Here is a 12,609-nt window from a genome sequence, read left to right on the forward strand (position 1 = left end):
CTCCCTCCCCATACTACTCTCAGAATCAGCCTGCTGCTTTCAAAGAAACCCCCAGAGGTCAAATTTTCAGGGGGTGTGACCCATCTAACTTTCTGCCTTTGAGGTTGTTCCAACTCTAGCGCCTCAAAGCCCAGAAGAAGTCAGGAAATGAGAGCATATGGTAAATAGTTTAACTCACACTAGTTTGGCTTCCAATTCTAACATGATTTTTTCAGTGTTTTGCATCTAGTAAGATGTCTATTAACTCAAAAGGCTCTGGTTAAAGAGAACAAATACAATGACAGTGGACAGACACCAGTGTACTGCAGCTTGTTGCTAAAGAAAGCTGGGTGTGCCATGCAACTTACATATCATATCTCTATTCAGTTCTCTGAGAGATGAAACCTGAGCTCTGAAAAAAATTATCTGTTAAGGTTTAAAGCTCCGGAGGTTTAAACTAAAACAAACATGATAACCAGTATTAGGTTTCTAAGCACATCCAGAGCACTCAGCTTGTCAGCAGTCATATATTTGCAGACTTGCAGCATATGCCAAATAAGAGACAATCAATCCAATAATAGAAAATAAAGCCTATTGTAAAGCCATTTGTAATAGCAGCTGTTGCCTCTATTGAGAAATTGTCTTTAAACATGTTACCTTTTAATACTTCTTTTTTCTCTTGCTCCCTCTTTTACGGAGCCTGGGTGGATGCTATAAAAGAAATAGACATTAATTAGGGTGTGCTAATTCTCCAAAGGAATACAGCATAAACATCTTCCTCCTTAATTTACCTGATGTTGACCACATATACAGTGTAATTCCAGTTCTGGAAAGTACGGTTCAACTGAAAAACAGGAAGACATAGATCACATGAATAGTGAGATGTTAATGGGACTCTTCATTGCTTAAGGCACAGTTAGAATTTCACCCTTCTGCCCCTTGAGAAACTCCCTTCAGTTTTGCAAAGCAAAGAGAACACTCACATTTCAATGAGGTGAATGTTGAATGTTGTATTTCTCACTGGTAGTGAGAAATGTGGCCTTTTTTATAGATAGAAGGAAGTCTCTATAACATCATGACACAGTGAATAGGCGAGTGCACAGGATGCTGACCTTTTCCTTTTTTCCCCTCTTAAATTCTCAGGAACACTTTGATAAGAATAGATTTCCTGACAAAGCTACCAGGTAAATATTCACCTGAACGTCTTCAAACTTTTGATGATCTTCTTTTCAGACCTTTGTGCTACTTATTCTGAGTGCACAGTGGCTGCTCGGTTTTCCTCTCAAGAGACACTTTTGCATACTCTGCTAGGGCCAAGTGACACCTTTCTATATTCTTTGGCTCAGGCACCTAAAGTACTTTGCCTGGCTACTGATGCTAAGAGAACAACCTTGGCAGGTGTGGATGATCGCATTTCTGGTTTGTAGATTACTACTATAGGTGGTTTCCCTAGCTTCTGAAAGCTGAAAGCTCCAGGTTTATTAAAAGAAAAATAAAGAATAGTTGCCATATATTCATGATATATTTTCATGTAAGTAGTTGTATAAAGACTACTTACAAACTGTGTGTGTGACTATGTGAACTGTCAAAAGAACAGAGAATATCTATATTCAGACAGGAAAAACTTTCAGAGACAAGAACTTCAAGAATCCTCCATCCAGAGGGCCCGGAAAGGTGCTTATGTCTACTAAAATGGGCTGAAAACCCAGAGACTACTAGAATACTCAGCAACTGACCAATGGGAGAAGCCTTCTGAAGCAGAGAATATAAGGATAAACTGGAAAAGTTTATTGCTTCACACAAATCAACACTGCCTGGCTTTTTTAATAATTTCTTTCACCATATAACTTCAAAACCATATTAGCATTTTGGCAGAAAAATTTTGTCCTGTATAGTGATGTTGGAACTCAAACATCTACTGCTTTCAGTGGACAATTACAATTTCTCCATACTTTTCAAAATCTTACCTAGTATCTACATTTCTTAAGAAGTGGAGACATTTCAAAATTTTATCCATAGAGCTGAAGAGCTCCAGTTCCACAGAGCTGAATTCACTACTGCACAAATCAATAATAGAAAGATATTTAGAGAACACATATTTAGAGTTTATGTGGTAGCCTATTTTTTTCCTTTTCCAACTGATAACATTGGTGCACCAGATTCATATATGTAATCACACAGGAAAGAAACTTAACTTACCCATTCTGCAATGACATCATGCACTTTTGACACTGAGTTGGAGTTGGAACTAAAGACAGTTATAGATATCCTGTAGAATAGCCCACCTGTCCATTAAAAACAGCATTATAATGTTAGAAACTGAGAAATTTTACCTTTTTAATAATGAGACTTTAGTTTCATGATTAATATAAAGATTAGGCCGAACCTCATATACAAGGACATCTCAGGCTCTTCTCGGCATTATAAAGTTTGAAGTGAACAAGGCCTGCAGGTTTGGGACCATTCTCGCTAGTGCTGTTGATTTTGACAAGAGTTCCCTTCCCCTTCATATTTTCAGAGACACTTGAAATGTGACATGGAAATTCACAAACAATGTATATAAAAATATTATTTTGCATATGCCTCTAATGTGGTGTGTTAAAGCAATATCATGAAAGTGCCATTAATTAAAAAACTATTATAATTAATGAAGTTTGTAAAAGCAGATAAATACTGCTCTAAGTCATACTGTTATAGTTTAGAACTAAACCACTGCAGGTTACATTTAAAACTTTGTGAGAGCAGATAAAGCTCATCAATTAAAAGTAACAAGGTAACTGAGGACATAGGAATAGGTGTGAGAAGGGATGTACAGCTCTTGTTTCAAAAGCACAGTCTTTGTCTCAGGCCTGGCAATGGCCAGAGAGTAGATGAACTCACATTAGCTTTACAAAACTGGCAGCTGAACAAACCATCTTTCAGTCACAAAATGTGTAACACTTGGTTTGGTGCAATTTTATATTCAGAAAGCTGTTTTGAAATGTCACTGGGCAAATACAAATTCTCTTTAAGCTCATGAGTGGGTAGGCAGCATTACAAGATTTTACATCTAACAAATAACTTCAAATCATTTCATGGTTATGTGCTGTGTCAAAAGTCTGTACTTCTCACAAGTCACTTTTTTTTTCATTAAGCTACTAAGAAGCCTTTAAGTTCCAGTTGGATAAAATTTCCCAGGATGTGGGGGAGGGTTTAAGAACTTCTGGATGAATTCACTTGCATATATGTGCACATGTGGCGTTGCTTGGTTCAGGGCTGTTACCAAACAAAGTTGTGGGTCTTGATCACAGATACATGTATTCATATAATCCTCTGCAAATCTTACAGAGACAGTACACAGGACAGAACAGGGCATGACAATAATTATACAGAAATCCCTTTCTGTCTCTGACTGTAAAGGAACTGCTCTATTTTTCTGAATCTAAATAAAAGACCTTTTATTCTAAGTAGAGCAAATGTCATAATTTTACAACTTCATAGATAATTATTGTACAAGAGCCTGAAACAGAAGTATCTGGAAAGAAAATCTGAAGCCAGCGTTGTCCAGTTTAATTCTGCATACATTGGTTACTATCTTATTCATGAGATGGCTTGAGTATTGTTCTTTCTTTTCAATATGGAATTAATCACATGAACACTGAGATTAGTATGAAAATTCCTCTATGATAAAATACTAAAGAAGATGGTTTCCTAGTTACCTTCTTTGGTAAGCTATGATTAAAATTTATATATGAGTAGAATGAACTTGCTTTTTGATTTAATGTCTTTTTTTCCTCCCTTAACTCAGGAGATACACAATTTTGATGTACAGTTTAATCTGAAAATGTATTTTAGTCTTATATTATTACTGTGATAGTTTTAAATTTAAAGAAAAGAGGAAAAATTAAGCCTTTGAAAGTAAAAAATTGGACTTTGCGCAAGTTGAAAACACTTGTAAGACCTGGATCTCATTTATATATATATATATATCTTTGTATATACACATATACAATTTTATATCTATAATGTACCTGTGCTGTACAGATACACACATACAGAAAGTGTTCATTTTATATATTCTCACACATTCATATATAATTACACATATGTATAATTACAACCTTATTCAGATAATTATACATATGGACAAAACCACCTTAATATAGGAATATGCAAAGTATTTTTAAAATCAAACATAGTAAGTACAAAACAGTCAATAGCTTCAAGATCTCCACTAGATAGTGATCCAAAGCATGGTTTTAATGAAAAAAAGAATAAGAACAAAGAACAAATCTATATTTTAAAACACTCTCAGGAGACTGCAGTGGCTGATAGTAAAAACTAAAAATTATTTCTCACTCTCCACATTAAACTGTGGAAATCCCACCTCAAAATGGTGACTGAAAAAAAATATGGCTACAAAATTGATAAAAAGTAGCCAAAGATAATTTGAAAATAAAAGAGAAAAAAATAGCATGGATATCAATTCTCCCCACACCCACTATCAACTACAAAAATATAAAGATCAATGAAGTACCAGTATTTTTTTTTAAATTCTGTTAGGCAAATTATCTAAATATTCTTTTTTTAAAAAATATCTTTGATTTTTGAAATTAAAATCTTAAAAAACATGTAAGCAAAAAACATTCATACAATCCCAAACAATTAAATGGCATAAAATTATATAAAATACATGGCAACCAATATATTATCCTCACAGTGTCATGAGAGCTGTTTTAGAGAAGTACACAAATACTAGAAATCACGTTAATGACATGTACTATCACTAAGATGTTACAAATTCCCTTCTACTGCAATTAAATTATTATTCCAAAACTTCATATGCTAAATCCACATACATCTAAAGGATGAAAGACAGCTACTTCTATGTTCATTCTACAAACTGAATATCTAATAGATAAGATGATGTGGGTTTTTGTCTACATCTAACTTAATAGCTTGACATACTGTAGGTGACCTCAGGTCAACACAGGCAGCAAGAATCAGTGAAGGAGACATAAACAAGACAAAAGGACTGCAGCAGAGCTAGTAAGTTGATTCAGTGATGGCTAAGAGGTGCTGTTTTGGCTTGTCCCAGATGGTAAATTGGCCAAGGAATGAACATGTGCCGAAACTGATGACTGATGGTATGTTATAGAAGAAACTTGTGTTTGGAACTGCATGAGAGAGTGATGGATGGCTGCTGCAGCAGCTGTTGTCAGAGCGCCTGTCAAAATGGTCTCTTTGTGCTGAATAACAACTCCACTATGAAAATGGTAGAGGTATCGCATCATTCATTGCTGCAGTTCTGGATGACTCCAAAATAGAAGAGCGATTTGCAAAATGCCCATAATCAGTATTTTCAAAATCCAAGACATGAGCAGTAACAATTTTCAGAGAAGACATTCCTTCTCTGTCCTTGCTGAAGGATCCATACACCTCCCCTTCTGAATTCCATTCAGAAAACCTCAATATGTTTCTTGGTGTCAAAACAGCAAAATTCCTTATGTCTTCATTATTGCCAATGATTTCTTGTTCTACTGACCATAGACAGTATCTCAGACCGTCCACTTGATTTTCAATGGAGTTTTGTCCTAAAACAGTTTGATAACAACATTCTACTGGGTCCTAGGACTGAATTTGTCAGTTGGATGTCAGGAATAAATTTTGTGTATGTTGGGTTTGCACATGGAGTCTCTACAGAGATTAAATTTGTAATGCCTTCTGAGTGATGTTCCTTAATGTACGTAGATTTTCTAAACTGAAATGCACTGTTTGCTGGTAACACAGAAAAAGTTTTCCTATCAGCATTGCCTTCTATCATTTCCATGTAAAAATTTTCAGGTGCCAAGTCTAGCAAATCTAGCCTATTTTTCTGGAATGGTGATATCTCCTGTGTAGATGATATAGAAAAGCCAGAAGGAGAATGATGTCTGTCTTCTTGAATGTCAGAGGTGATGTAATGATGAAATACAGTCTCATTCCACCAGTTCACAGGCTCCAAGACACACATGAAATTGGTTGTGTTGCTGTTAGAGGATGAAATCTAAACAGTTTCTTTTTTGTGTTTGTAAGCAGTGCTGCTGCTGCTGCTGCTAACAGGAGAGCAGAACGCTGGCTCAGAGTCAGAGTGATCTAGTCCATTTGCCAAAGTCCATGCTAGCTCTGCATTAGGACTTCTGCTGTGAAGAAGAGGAACTGCTGCATTCACAGAAGGCTCTGTAACTGCATCTACTGCATAAGAAGTGCCATGAAGTGCACTTCTAGAATAATTCAAAATATTTTCATTTGGCAACTGTTCCATCACAGTATTGTCTAGGTTGATTTTTTCTGTAAAAGCAGCCAAAATTTCACTGTGTGTCTCAGAAGCAGCTGATGTAGACATAGTTGGAAGAAACAAGTTGTATGGATTTTTTCTCTCTGGGTTCTCATCTGCTGAGTTTTTACTGAAACGCAGAGGCCTTTGTTTCACTGGCCAAGTAATTGGGATTGAGACAACTCCTATAATTTTGACCCCTTCTATCTTAGACTCTTGCTGCCACCGTGGTTGTGAATGGGAGAATTCAGGTGAATTTCTCTTCATTCTGAAGATAAGTGTAGCAGGAAGGCTGAATTCTGGCAAGTCTGTGTGCAGTAAGCCACACAGTTAATGGATTAAAGAAAATATATGTAATGTGTATGTTCTTAGCTGTCTGCTCTTGGTTTAAAAATCAACTTACCAAGAGTGGAGAACGACGCCAGTTAGCTGAGTGAAAGTTCAATTTGCTTCTGCCATAAGTGAATTTGGCTTTTTTTTTAGTCTTTCTACTTTGCCCTGGGTGTTTCAAAGCCACAGAAAGGACTTAATTGTCCAATTTTTATTCATATTAACATTAATAAGATTTGATTCCTTCTATCATTAAAAAAATCAGAGTAACTGCTCATGGTGAACACAGAGTGAGTGGATCCACAAAAAGGAAACAAACACAACTTGCAAGAAATTTTCAATATTTTCTTCTCACTTTTACAGCTTACTAAATCCAAAGAGTCTGGATTCAGATAAATTCTTTCACATTGTGTACTGCATTGCCTGATTGCCAACGTACAATAAATGATCTGCCAAAAGAAAAAATACTTCAAGAGTTTTAAATTCTACAGTAACAACCGATGCATTGGGTAAAAAAAGAAACCAAACCAAACAAACAAGCTAAAAACCAAATGACAAAAACCACCCAGATCCTAATTTATTTCTGTGGAGCACACTGAAAAAATAAATCTTTAAAAAAAATAAATCTTTAAGCCTCAGATGAAAATTGCAGAAGTCTATCTCTGAGTTGGTAATAACATTTAACAACCATCTTTAACAAATGAATAAATATTTTAGCAGCACCTCACAAAATGATGCTCAGTCTTTAGGAGACAGTGATATCATAGAATTTGAGAAAACCTCAAAAGAAATCCTGGCTTTAATCCTGTGCTAATAATAGGTTCATTTACTACCTTATTTTTTCCCTTAATCTTTCTAAATGAAAAGTAAACGATATGTGATACTGTCAACATTTTCCCTAGTAAAGTCTGATCCAGTTCTTCTTGAAGTCAGTGGAAAGATTCCTGTTGACTCAGTGGAAGTGGCTTTGCTCCATAGGAATGGTTCCACTTGGCTCCTGCGCCTGACTAGTGAGGAACAGACAATCCAAGCATACTACCACCCTGGCTGCACAAGCAGGAGCCACACAATCTGCAGCCTTGAAACATTTCAACAGCACAGTTCTTTTCGGACCCTTTTCAAAAATCCCTCTCCCTTCCTTAGTTCTTTGCATGGGTAAATACAACGGGTGACACAAAGTTAACCTCTTTCATAGAAGAGCCAGGTAAACATGATACAAATAAACACTGAGTTTGATTCTGTTCTCATTTGCACCATTCTGACATGGTCCAGTGAAGTTAGTCCTGATTTATTTCAGCATAAATGAGATCAGAATTGAGACATGACCCTTGACATTACGATAGTCGGAAAAACACACCTTAAAATACAACAAATTTGCTTTACACACAGTACAAGAAAAATGTAACACAGGATTTCTTACCATTGTTTGGCTTATCTTTTCTATTAGTATCAGGCATGTTAGTGGTGACAGTGGGTGGTGTAGGAGTAGTAGCATTTACAGTAGCTGGTAATAAAGATGAGAAAGAGGTGAACTTGAATGAAATATGAATGTTAATAAGGTAAGACAAAATGGGAACAATGCATGACCATGTAAAATGAAACCATCTACACACAATGCCATAAATGTTAAATAAACATATTATTTTTTCTGCACAAAGTGATGAATAGATATGAACTGAGGCCCCAGGCCTGCAATCTTCACTTGCACTGACTTCACTGGGAGTTTTGCCAGTGTAAAGTTTGCAAGATCAGTCCTATACCGCTTTCATAAACTCAAAATCCTCTTATGAGAGCTTTAGATTGAAACAGCTGTGCAAAGACCAGAAAATAAGTTTGAAGATGCACTTATTGCCTGTGAAAAGAATCACTGTCCCTACTCAAAGACTGAATATGACAAACAAATGAGAAACTAAAACATCCATCTAATTAACTCCACCGAGTTCCAAATAATAAAGAGAACTGAAATCAGACTTGGAATAGGTGAAGAGGAATATATATTTTGAAAGCTTGACGTAGGAGCTCAGCTGTACTGTTCTCACTGATACCAATAGGAGTCACTCCAAACAATTCTGGAAACCATCTGGACACTTTCCAAAATTAGAGGAAGGAGTCAAAATCTGCAATTTTTCCCCACAGTAGACTGGGTGGGTATATGTGCTAGAGGAATTCAAAGATTATGCCAATCAATTTTCAAATAATTATTTGGGAAATAATTTAATTTTGTCCAGTAATTCCCAGGGAATGCAGATCCACTCACTGACACATTTACTTTTCTCCTGAAAACTCTCAGTTAAAATCTGAAGGTTGGTATGGTAAAATCCCAAATGTTACATGGCTTTGGACGACTTTGACCAAGAAACAATGCATAAAGGTTAAACAATCGTATTTTGGACAAAAAATTGCATTTTTAATGTTTTGTTATGTGGATTTAACTAACCTTCTGAGTCTGAAAGTCATAAATTCAAGTCACAACTTAGGGAGTAGGTTCGTGTTAAGGTTTCAGTGAGACAAGACAATTAGGGAAAGAGAAGAAGTTGCACGCTGGAGCAAACAGGTTATAACTGGGAAAGTGAGCATATAAAGTGACACCTAAAAAAAGCTCTTCTCTCATGAAACCTCAGAGCTATATTGTCTGAGAAACAAGTTATAAGGCCTCTAATAGATTGTATCTTCCAGTCAATGCTGTCAAAGCAGGCATCTTTTAATGAATGAAAATATTTACTAAGCATAACGGAGAAAACAGCTTTCATCAGACTGTAGCTGATCTGGCATCCACAAACTTTTTGCCTGGTGTTATTGCACAGCATACAACAAACAAACAAAAAAGGAATCCAAACTTGCCTCTCAGTTTAGAGAAAGTCTGCAGTGTCGACAGAAATAGACAGACATCCTTTTATGATTTCCATGATTATTACAATAATGATGATGGTGCTGAACGGGGTAAATCTGATATGGCATCTTATTCCAAAGTGATGAACTGAACACAAGGGACACTTTACCAAACACTTTTTAGAGAAGCAAAGTGAAAATACTCAGTCTTTATTGAATATATGATGGCCTAGGAAGTTAAGAGAGGCAAGTTTGAAAGGCAATATCTTCAACTAGACAAGTTAATAAAGCTGGAAAAACGGATAAGGTTTTTAGAAAAGCAGGTTTGTTTTGATGAAAGTGTGCCCATTTCTGCAGCCATATTAGCTGACGTAATGATAGTCTCTTCTTTTCATCCTGCGCCACTTTCATATAGGAAAACACTCAGAGTTCTTCCAAGAGAATATACAAAGTTATTTATATGATGGCTGTATTACTCTTTACATATAAAAAGACTAATACTGAATAATTGTGGATGCCTCATTTACCAAGGTATTTGAGTGATAGTATTTACATCACACTGTGCTTTGTGAATATGACACCTGAAAATTACTGTTTGAATCTGATTATGAACATTAACAGTATTTCACTTTCCCTGTGGAGACCAGTACACTATGCTCCAAGAACCTGAACCAAATTTACCTCAGGAAAATCTGGGAAAAGTAAACTAAAGACTGACACAGATCCCCTACTGGCTTTCCAAGAAGAGTACATTTTCCCTTTTATAATTGACCTAATCTGATTTACTTGTAATATTGGTTTTGAAAGAGTTCTCAGACTTCCTCTTCCCCTCTTATATTTTATTCTCTCCTGTCTCCTTCTTCCACCATTTGTCCAGAAAAGGGTTACAGAGCTAGACATTTTTGGTGCAGTTGCTGCTGTGATTAAAGTCTAACATAAAAGGCCAACACGTTATCAGGTTTGTGTTCATGAAGGTGTTGTGGAAATGCATTGATGTTGTTCATGTAAAGCACTTTTTACGGAACTTCAGCATCTAAGGAGAACAGAACAAATTAACCATCCTTGCATGTCCACTGATTCACATGACATGGAAATCTTCAGGGTTCACCAATTCCTTGCATTCAACTGAGCTGATCTTTAAAGACATCTAACGCATTCTTATATGTGGTGATTTTTACACCATTAAACCCTCACTAAGTGCTGTAGCATGTGTTGCATTAACTAATAGCTACTGGATTTTGCTGTTTAATGTTGATTTTTTTGCCTGCTAATCTCAATGTATCTAGTCTCAAAATAGCTTATTGAAAAAAACTCTGAACAAGAGCCACTTCCTTTATTTCCATCTGCTCATCTTTTATTTACAGATGTACGCACTTCTTATACTGGTTAATATTTTACTGTCAAAATGTGCAGGAAGAAAAGAGGGGAAGAAAGAAATGAAAACAATCAATTAATGCAGTTTTGATATAATGGAGACTATTTGCAAAATGTATTATCATGGGAGCGATCACATTTTTTCCACATATTGTACATACAGGACACCCACACACTTGATGAGACCAAAGAATTCCTTTCCTTGCAATTTTTTATTGCCACTCACCCTTTTAGAAACAATAATAAAAAAGAAATGGAATAAAAAATCTCAGGATTTCCCAAAGATGAAACTGTGAAAAGGACCTGGGCTTCTTACCTTGGCAAAGGCTTCCTAGGTTTGCACAACTGGTTGGTTCAATTGAAGAAGAGGGAATTAGATATGAGCCTTTAAAAGAAGAAAGCGAATAATTTAGAAAGGGTTGACTACTGGGCATAAAGCTGTCATGTCTGAAAACATATTATATCATTCAGTGCAGTCCCCTTCCTAATTTCTCTCAGTGGTAAAACTGACACTGCCATTTGCCAATAAGACTTAATGTGTTTTCATTTTCTGTTTCCCCTGCAGGATCCTTGAAAACCCCGCTGACTTGCAAGTTACAGTCACTTGTGTATCCTCCCATGGTTTTCTTAGCTTTCACTAAATAACATCACATTAAAGGAATGCAGCTTGCATGTACTGTATGAAATGAGTTTAAGCAAAGGTTCAGTATGGCCATAGGATTTATGCAATCTTTGTGAGTAATAACCCCTGCCTTGGAGCAGCAACTACACTCTGCTGCTGTAGCACAGGTTACCCACCACACAATTCTGAGTAATCTCCCTGTGACAGACACCAACCAGATAAAAGGTAATTAAACTTGTTTCTCTGCCCAGGGCGTGGGTGTGATTAATATTCTGGTATGCATGATTTATAAACAAATAATGTTATAAGTCTGTATCTCTACAGAATTGTCCATTACAACAAGCATACACTTCGATGATCTGGAGGCAAAAACAGGGCATGTAAGAATGGCTACAGAAAAAGAAACGGTGCAACTGAATTAGTTGCACTTTGTGTATCCCAGAAGTTCAGCTGCAGACAGAGCTGCCTTTGCACATTGTGTTGAAAATAATGGGACCATAGAGCACTGGCAAAATGTGAACCTACTAAGAGTGCTGCCCTTTTGGCTTTTGCTTTACCACCTCAGAATCATATTGACTCAATGAGGTTGTGTCCTTCCATAAAATTCAACAGCCACCATCCAGCAGCTTGTAAAGATAGCTAAGAAAGTATTTCCTGTGATGCAAGAACAAATGAAGCATGGACCCTTGACACAGACATCGTATGATGCCGCAGATACCACTATCTGTATTGCGGACAAATATAAGGTAGAATTAAAAATATGATCCTCAACAAGTATTATAGCTCAGCAATTTTTTTTTAACAAATTAAGAGATAGAGGTAAATTCACTCCCTTGGTATACTTCTTATGAACTCCAGAAAGGATGTTCTAAGTGAATGTACTACATCCTGCATGAGCTTTCTTTTTCCCCCCAAAATAAATATGCTAATATTAAACAGTCAATATCAAAACCTACTCTAAGTTTAATCCCTGTTCTGTATCATGGAACGATGACCAGAGAGTTGGCTGGAAAATCTGCAGGCATTCATATTTTCTTTAGTATTTAAAACAAGACTGTGATTTTATTTGGTGAAACTAAAAAAAATCCAATCCAACTTTACAAAACATTTAAGTCAGAAGACTGTACTGAGTTTGCATGGCAAGGGTTTCGCAGCAGCGGGGCTACAAGAGTGGTTCTGT

At 36.3% G+C, this 12,609-nt stretch overlaps 1 protein-coding gene across 6 annotated transcripts in view; it reads right to left on the reverse strand.

The window, feature by feature from the left end:
* Positions 1 to 12,609, reverse strand: part of ADGRG6 (adhesion G protein-coupled receptor G6) — a 109,135-nt gene that overhangs the window by 45,573 nt on the left and 50,953 nt on the right. For 5 of the 6 annotated variants that reach the window (XM_032683874.1, XM_032683875.1, XM_032683873.1 and 2 more), the window contains exons 5-9: positions 11,124 to 11,192; positions 8,025 to 8,108; positions 2,179 to 2,264; positions 771 to 823; positions 637 to 690 (exon numbers count right to left, since the gene is read on the reverse strand). In XM_032683874.1, the coding sequence (XP_032539765.1) occupies positions 637 to 690; positions 771 to 823; positions 2,179 to 2,264; positions 8,025 to 8,108; positions 11,124 to 11,192 (346 nt within the window). The remainder of the gene's footprint in view (positions 1 to 636; positions 691 to 770; positions 824 to 2,178; positions 2,265 to 8,024; positions 8,109 to 11,123; positions 11,193 to 12,609) is intronic. The other variant, XM_032683876.1, reaches the window with a different exon arrangement.

Source organism: Chiroxiphia lanceolata, chromosome 3 (assembly GCF_009829145.1).
Source record: "Chiroxiphia lanceolata isolate bChiLan1 chromosome 3, bChiLan1.pri, whole genome shotgun sequence".
In the NCBI taxonomy this organism is placed as follows: Eukaryota; Metazoa; Chordata; class Aves; order Passeriformes; family Pipridae; genus Chiroxiphia; species Chiroxiphia lanceolata.